At 34.3% G+C, this 9237-nt stretch overlaps 1 protein-coding gene across 1 annotated transcript in view; it reads right to left on the bottom strand.

Moving 5' to 3' along the window:
• Positions 1 to 610: 610 nt before the first annotated feature.
• The window catches only part of LOC136855040 (MAM domain-containing glycosylphosphatidylinositol anchor protein 2-like), a 123095-nt gene continuing 114468 nt past the window's right edge, over positions 611 to 9237 (bottom strand). Inside the window, exons 7-8 of the mRNA XM_067131803.1 lie at positions 8740 to 8876; positions 611 to 7936 (exon numbers count right to left, since the gene is read on the bottom strand). Coding sequence (XP_066987904.1) covers positions 7824 to 7936; positions 8740 to 8876 — 250 coding nt within the window. The 3' untranslated portion in view covers positions 611 to 7823. The remainder of the gene's footprint in view (positions 7937 to 8739; positions 8877 to 9237) is intronic.

Genomic DNA, 9237 nt, shown 5'->3' with positions numbered 1-9237 from the left:
ATTGGGAGACCAAAGAGAGAGGGAGAGCCAATTAACTTAAACTGTTATGAGCTATCCAATATATTAGAAAGGCAAGGTCCTGTTTTGCAATATCCTGGTGTTATTTCTTATAACTTTTCTTTACAGTGATTCTAAAGTTTAATAAGAATGTATATATATATATATATATATATATATATATATATATATATATATATATATATATATATATATATGCTTATAATCACTCATACATGTGATTTTATGCGTCAAACATCAACGGAAGAGTGAAAACAGTTATCCATTCAGACTGGTTTCCGCTTAATGTGTAACTATGCCATCTTGATTTTTTTTATTTCCCTGGTGACGTTTGATTTTATATGTATATATGTGTGTGTGTGTATGTGTGTGTGTGTGCGTGCGTGTGTGTGTATGTGTGAGTATGTGTGTTTTGTACCCAAAGACCTAGACGCATCGGTCTACTTGTAACACCACGACCACTCCGAGTGAGTATTTCCCAACACCGCTCCAGATGGATGGCTTGGCTGACAGCCCCACTTCTCCCGGTCCTCTGCGGTGTCGTATTTTCGTCATCATCATCTGCCGAACGTGAGAGAGAGAGAGAGAGTGAGAATGAGAGTGAGAGAGGCACTCTGGCTAATGACACGCCCAGGCGCTTGTGTCTTCTACGAGGTGTTTCTGACGAAAATAATTCTCTCGTTCTCTACTTCTTCTTCTTCTTCCTCCTCTCCTTCCCTTGCTTTGTCACCTGTTACTTGTGGTGTTTTTCTTTTTCTTTCTCAGTTCTCTTATTTTCTTCTTCCCTGTCTTTGTCACTTGTTACTTGTGATAGGTTTGTTCCTTTTTTGATTGTTGGGTAGAGCGTTCTATTTTTTTTTATTGTTTGGCTTTTTTTTATTTTTTGCGTTATCCCTAATGTTTTATTTATATCCAGAGTTTTTACATTTTTTTCCTGAGCCTTGCTGTTTCAAATTTCCCTGTTTATTCTCTCTCTCTCTCTCTCTCTCTCTCTCTCTCTGTGAAAGTTATGTGGTTCCACTGGTGCTTGAAGAGAAAGGCCAAAGTTACTGGATAAGAATGGGTTGTAAGTTGAGTATGAAATAGCTGATGTTTGCAGACGATGAAGCACTGGTTGGGAATTGTGAAGAGATGCCGCAGAGACCTTGTAAAAGATTTTGAAATTGTTTGTAAAAGGAGCAGGATAAGATTAACAAGCGCAAGGTTAAAAGAGGATGGAAACTGTATATTCCTATAAGTGTTTATGAAAGCCAACGATAGAATGCATGAAATGATTGTTAAACCAACTCTCCTACATAGAAGTGAAATGTGGCTGTTTAATATAAACGCAAAAACAAATGTGAAAGCTGTAGAGATGGAATGGTGATGTATTTGTGGTATGGGAAAAACTGTGAAGATGAGAAATGTGGGGAAATGTATGAGAAATGGTACAAGAGTTAGCATACAGTAGGTGAAGGGATTGATCAGTGTGTTTCAAGTTGGCACAGTCATGTGGAAGGAATGGGGAATATTTTTGAAATGACCACACAATTTGGAAGACCTACAAAAAGGCTGGATAAATGAAGTGAAAGTGGTACTGGAAAGGATGACAGAACCTTCCTGTTCTCTGGAAATCTGGAGGGATGAGGTTGCTAGCCCCATGACCTTGACTTAGCCCAATCACACAAGAGAAGGAGAGGACAAATGAAAACGTACAGATTTTACTTTTATTATTATATTAAAAAGGTTACATTGTTTACAATTGACTTAAAAACAATGACAGTTTCATAGAGCTTACCTGGGCAGGTAAGAGATATAGTTAGGCTATACAGCATTCATATATAAACATTATGATACATTTGACACAGAACTGAAGAAGTCCCTGTACGTATAAAATAAATACCCTTTTATTCCTTTATTCCTCGCCCATTTAAATGGGTATTCTTCTATTTCCTTTGCTTAATTTTTTTTTAATAAATGGATCAACTCTCAGACAGAAATGGATGTTCGTGTGTTACGGGAAAATTGAAAGTTGATTGTGATAGAATGCCTGCTGTGATGTTATTGGATTTTCAGGACTGAGAAACGGGTCGTAATTAACACTGAGAGAGAGAGAAAAGAGATCTAAATATTCAGACGTTGATTTTCATGACAAAGAAACAGATCAAAGTAAAACTGAGAGAGAGAACAAATCTTCTAAATATACACTGATTTTCATGACTAAGAAACAGATCAAAGTAAAACTGAGAGAGAGAACAAATCTTCTAAATATACACTGATTTTCATGACTAAGAAACAGATCAAAGTAAAACTGAGAGAGAGAACAAATCTTCTAAATATACACTGATTTTCATGAATAAGAAACAGATCATAGATAAGACTGAGGGAGAGAGAGAAAGAAATCTTATAAATATATAGACTTTGATTTTCATGATTGAGAAATAGATAAAAGATAAGAGAGATAGAGAGAGAGAGAGAGAGAAGAAATCTTCTAAATATACAGACTGATTTTCATGACTGAGAAATAGATCAAAGATAAGACTGAGAGAGAGAGAGAGAGAGAGAGAGAGAGAGAGAGAGAGAGAGAGAGAGAGAGAGAGAGAGAGAGAGAGAGAGAGAGAGAGGAGAAATCTTCTAAATATACAGACTTGGATCTTTATAACTGAGTAATAGATAATAGAGAGAGAGAGAAAAGAACTCTTCTTAATATATAAACAAAAAACCGTGCAGTTAATCAAAACTAAAATAAAAATATACCAAATTTCAACATTTCTGAATATATCTTTCTCATATTTCTATTTATACATAGTTTTTATTTTCATTTTATCTCTAATTCCCGTTAACATTCTGTTGTTCTTTGAATGATTTACTTTCATCAGTGGAAAAAAATATATTTTCATAAAGATTCTTTGACCTGCGCCTTGATTGAATTATCTTTATATATATGAAACATATTTGTATATCTGATTTATTTTCCAGTAGGTTATAGGCGTTGCAATCGTCCTATCTTTCATGTTTTATTGAATTCTAATAAAATTTCCTTTATAGAAATTATTACTTTGTTGTATATTGAAGATTAATATTCGAATTGAAATATTGTTAGAATTTTAGACATTTTTACTTTCCCCAAAATGACTGCAAATTTTCTAAGGTTGAGTTCCTTGCAGTAATTATAGTTTTTCTTTTAATTATTTTCTCGATAATAGCAAGGCATTCTCTTTCTTAAGGTACATTGTTGTTGTATATTGAAGATTAATGTTCGAATTGAAATAGTGTTAGAATTTTAGACATTTTTGCTTTCCCCAAAATGACAGCAAATTTTTCTAAGCCAGAGTTCCTCACAGTAATTTTAGTTTTTTCTTTTAATTATTTTCTCGATAACAGCAAGGCATTCTCTTTCTTAATTTACATTGCTTCAGATTTATTATCATTTGAAAGAAAATCTCAAAAAAATCTTTTAAATAATCATTTTAAAATCATTTAAACATTGGGGAATTTTCCAGCGTGAGTAGCCATGAATTCCTGTGTTGTCATTAGTCATTTTCAAAAATTTCAATAAGCCGTAAATTCTTGTTATTAGTGAATGAATGAACATTAAATCTTTAAGATTATCTGTTTTAAAATATTTTAGACTTGGGAGAATTTTTTAGCTTGAGTAGCCACGAACTCCAATCTTGTCATTAGTCATTTTCAAACATTTCAGGAAGCTATAAATTCTTGCTTATTGGCGAATGAATGAACATTGTACACCATCCCAAACAATCCTTGTGCCTGAATGTATACCAGTCACCGACACTGAATGGTCAAAATGAATGTATATGGTTATACTCGTATGGTAATGATACTCGGTAATTATGACGTAACAGAATTCAAGGTCTTAGAGTTGAAATACTTTCCCAAGTTTGATTGATAGCTTAGGACCTGAAGGATCGAAATATAAGAACTAAGAAATTATCAGTGTCTCTGGCACACCTCAAATTTTAAAAAACGGGAGCTTCTTAACCCAAAATTTTACAGATGAAATGGAATGACTTTTTACCAATTGGGGTTATGTGATTTGCATGCATATTAATTTCATTATTTATTTGTGTAATGGCCTGCTTTTTTAGTTCTCTTACGCGAAAGTCATAATAATTAAACGGCATAATTTTTTCAAGAATAAATAAAAGGTATTTTTGAATTATTATTGTGTCCTCAAATATTGAAACATATATTGAGTTTTACTTTAAATTTTTGTAAACAGTTTTGATGTTAACCAATACTGTCTCTGACACTTTGGAAATTGTTTCAAACGTTTTTCTTAATATACTAAACTGGAGAAAAAAAACTTCGAGTTATTTTTCATAGTTTTTGAAGGAATATATATATTTTTAAAAACAATTTTGATGCTAAACTATTATTTCCCCCTGACACTTTGAAAATTGTTTCCATATTTTTTAATATACGAAATTGCATAAAAAGCTTCGAGTTAGAATTTTCTGACGAAGTGCAGCTATTTTTCCCCCAGCTTTTGAAAAACACGACTTCAAATATCTATCACTCGATCATAATATTCCCGTTATCGTTGGAGCCTTTGATCATTTTAAACATTTACCCTGAACCGTTAGCTATATTTTAACACACTGAACCGTTAGCTATATTTCAACACACTGAACATGGCCACCACCAGCAGAACATGATGCCACAGAACGTGGATGATCTCTTATTTATTGTCCTCGCAAGGACATTGACAATTCCGAAGGCTAAATGAAACACTTTATTAATAAAATGACTACTCAAAAGACGATATTCTTATGCTTCATTGTACCAAATCTTGTGAGAAACTCCTTTCAAGGGATGAAGTCAAGAACAGCTGGTCGTCTCTCAAAATTTCGTAACCCCAGTCAGCATTCCGACAAGTATTGTTTTTTCTTTGCTTTTGTAGTTTAAGCAGATTTTGCCGGCCTTATGCCAGCACGGGCTCTCTCTCTCTCCTACACGTACTTACAGAACAGATATAACAGTATTTTAATTAGTCCTTACATCCTACGTAAATCACCTTGGTTTATTTTTTTTTTTTTTTTCAAATCGATTGGTGATAATTTACAATATCACCAGAGTGAACGGTTTACTTCGTCGTATAGTCATATAAATTTTTTTTACAGGTGCAAAGTAACAAGTAAGTCATTTAGAAAGCATTTAGGTATGCAATGAGCTTCAGAAGTGTCTCTGTCTTTGTTTGTATGTCGTGATGAATGGTAAATCTATTTATCTTCACGTGAATGTACGGTTTTTACACCTCGCTTTGTGATCCGCTTGCTACTCAGTAATAGTACAACATCACTTCGTAGAACTTGAGCATTTGATAATACTTTATACCCTAGACGTACTTTTACTCTTTCCTCGTGGATTCTTCCCTTCAATATCTACAAGGGAACCTTGATTTCAGCTTTTATATTGTTAAACACACACACACTTAAACCTAACTTATTTTGACATTGATTCATCTTTTGAGCTGACGTCATCACAGGGGAGAAAAAGCCAAGTCAGTTTTCAACTCTCAAGATTCAGCGTCGTGATTTTTGTCTCTTCAGTGGCTTCTGAATTCTTGTCAGTTAACGTAACACCATGAACACCGTTACAACTCGTAACACAGACCGTTAGTCACTTTACACTGGACATAATAGTAAGTTTATGATACAAACATACAACCACGGGGTTAGGGGAGGAGGGAAGGAAGGGGGATGGGGAGGGGGGGGAGGACGTTGTTTTCTTAGAAGGAGGCAACTATCAGAGAGAGTCCTCAAGCAGATATCAAAGCACAGGTTTCCTCCCTTTGTTGGCGCTGGAGAATTCACAGGAAAGGAAACAAAAGCAAGATGGCGCACTGGGTGAAAAAGAGAGCAAGATGGCGGACGAATGAAAAATCAAGTGCACTGGATGAATTGAAGTCAAGATGGCGGACGAGATGAAAAAATCAAGTGCACTGGATGAAAAAAATCAAGATGGCGGACGAATGAAAAATCAAGTGCACTGGCTGAATTGAAATCAAGATGGCGGACGAGATGAAAAAATCAAGTGCACTGGATAAAAAAGAAATCAAGATGACAGACGAGATGAAAAAATCAAGTGCACTGGACAAAAAAGAAATCAAGATGACAGACGAGATGAAAAAATCAAGTGCACTGGATGAAAAGAAATCAAGATGGCGGACGAATGAAAAAATCAAGTGCACTGAACAAAAAAGAAATCAAGATGGCGGACAAGATGAAAAAATCAAGTGCACTGAATAAAAAAGAAATCAAGATGGCGGACGAATGAGAAAACCAAGTGCACTGAATAAAAAAGAAATCAAGATGGCGGACGAGATGAAAAAATCAAGTGCACTGGATGAAAAGAAATCAAGATGGCGGACGAATGAAAAAATCAAGTGCACTGAACAAAAAAGAAATCAAGATGGCGGACAAGATGAAAAAATCAAGTGCACTGAATAAAAAAGAAATCAAGATGGCGGACGAATGAGAAAACCAAGTGCACTGAATAAAAAAGAAATCAAGATGGCGGACGAGATGAAAAAGAAATCAAATGCACTGGATGAAAAAGAAATCAAGATGGCGGATAGGATGAAAAATCAAGATGACACACAAGGTGACAAATCAACACGGCATGAGAGATGAAAAGATCTAGATGGTGCGTGAGATGATAAATCAAGATGGCAAGAGAGATGAAAAAATCAAGATGGTGCACTTCATGTAAAATCAAGGTCGCGCATAAGATGTAAGAAAATTAAGATGGATCATCAGATGGGATAAAAAAAAAAAGATAGTGCAAAAGGTTGTGAAACCAAGATGGAGTATGACGTGGAAAAATCAAGATGAAATAATCAGTATGGCGAAAGAGATGAAAAAATCAAGATGGTGCACTTCATAAAAAACAAAGATGAAGGAAAAGATAAAAATTAAGATAGCACAAGAGATGACAAAAACCAAGATGGTGTAAGAGACTGGAAAAATCAAGATGGCGCTCGAGACGAAGAGAAATCAAGATGGCTTATGAGACCAAAAAATATCAAGATGGTGTGCTAGATGAATAAAATCTCAAGATGCTCGAGATGAAGAAAAATCAAGATGGCGCTCTAGACCAAAATAAAATTAAGATGGTGTGCAAGATGAATAAAATCTCAAGATGGCGCTCGAGCTCGAGATGAAGAAAAATCAAGATGGCGCTCTAGACCAAAATAAAATTAAGATGGTGTGCAAGATGAATAAAATCTCAAGATGGCGCTCGAGCTGAAGAAAAATCAAGATGGCTTATGAGACCAAAAAATATCAAGATGGTGTGCTAGATGAATAAAATCTCAAGATGCTCGAGATGAAGAAAAATCAAGATGGCGCTCTAGACCAAAATAAAATTAAGATGGTGTGCAAGATGAATAAAATCTCAAGATGGCGCTCGAGCTGAAAAAAAATCAAGATGGCTTATGAGACAAAAAAATATCAAGATGGTGTGCAAGATGAATAAAATCTCAAGATGGCGCTCGAGCTGAAGAAAAATCAAGATGGCTTATGAGACCAAAAAATATCAAGATGGTGTGCTAGATGAATAAAATCTCAAGATGGCGCTCGAACTGAAGAAAAACCAAGATGGCTTATGAGACAAAAAAAAATCAAGATGGTGTGCCAGATAAATAAAATATCAAGATGGCGCTCGAGATGAAGAAAAACCAAGATGGCATATGAGGCATAAAAATCAAGACGGCATGCTGGATGACTAAAATCTCAAGATGGCGCACGAGATGAAGAAAAATCAAGATGGCGCGCTGTGCTTGTGGTGGGGAAGGAGAGGGCTTAAGGCAGACAAATGAGAACCAGTACTAGGAGTCCCAGTGGTATTGTTTCGTAGTAAATTTGCAAGTTTTCAGCCCCGTTGGTGGAGTGCTGCATGGCTGCCGAGCTCTCCCCTGGGAAATAGAAGAAGAAGAAGTTAGAGGATGCAGAGGAAAATCATTCATTTTAAAATGCCAGTTCTGTCAGTAACAGGTTCTATCTCCCTTGTGACTTTATTTCCACTGCATTATATCTGAAGGGGTTTCGTGCAAATGCAGTTTTCTGAAAGATCAATCTCTTGTTTGAAATGTTGGATATGCTGTGAAATTTCAGAGGACTGGGAATTTTGGTATGTCCGTGGAATACATAATTGTTTCTCGAATTTGTTTCTTTTGAATAAACCCTTCTCTTGGAGATTGCCATCAACTGTTTTCATAGCATTAGTAAATGATAAAGTAGTGAGATCTTCTATGTGTATGTATGCATAGAAATATATACAATGTTTACATAATTATAAACTGCATCCTCCATTATTAAAATATGTATGTACACAGATGCATACAAATTTATACATGAATGTACATTGGTGTCCACCATTGTTCATATATGTATACATACAACATATATGTCTGTATGTATATATATATATATATTAGTGTTCATATATGTATACATACAACATATGCCTGTATAATATATGTATATACATTTAACTTCATATATGTATATATATGTGTATATATATATATATTTATATATATATATATATATATATTATATATATATATATATATATACATTTAACTATGTATATATATGTGTATATATATATTGTATTATATACATATATATTTTGTCTGTCAATAAGTGTTAAAACCCCACAATTCCATTTCAGTGTTTCCCCTTACTGATCAGAAATGGCATCCGGCCTCCTTACCGTCGAGCACTTGTATCCGGACGGTGGCCGGATCCGCTTCCGGCGCGCTACAGGTGTAGTTTCCGGAGTCCTTCACAGCGGCCTCCTTCACTTTGAGTATGGAGACGGGCCCGCCTTCACCCATGGATGTCTCAAGGCTGGGGTGGGTGAAAGGTTAGTTATTATTATTATTATTATTATTATTATTATTATTATTATTATTATTATTATTATTATTATTATTTAATTCATTCATTAATTGACAGCAAGTTTAAATAGATGTTGCTATTATTTATTGAAATTATTATTATTATTATTATTATTATTATTATTATTATTATTATTATTTTAATTCATTCATTAATTGACAGCAAGTTTAAATAGATGTTGCTATCTTGCAATGTGGTTAGGGTGAAATTTTTATTATTATTATTATTATTATTATTATTATTATTATTATTATTTTCTTAGGATTCCAACATTCTTCAAATCATCCAAATAATTATTTAAGTTAATATT

This window comes from Macrobrachium rosenbergii, chromosome 30, assembly GCF_040412425.1.
Source record: "Macrobrachium rosenbergii isolate ZJJX-2024 chromosome 30, ASM4041242v1, whole genome shotgun sequence".
NCBI classification, from domain to species: Eukaryota; Metazoa; Arthropoda; class Malacostraca; order Decapoda; family Palaemonidae; genus Macrobrachium; species Macrobrachium rosenbergii.
Note: the sequence above shows the minus strand (reverse complement) of the source record. Positions and strands in the feature narration are given on the sequence as shown.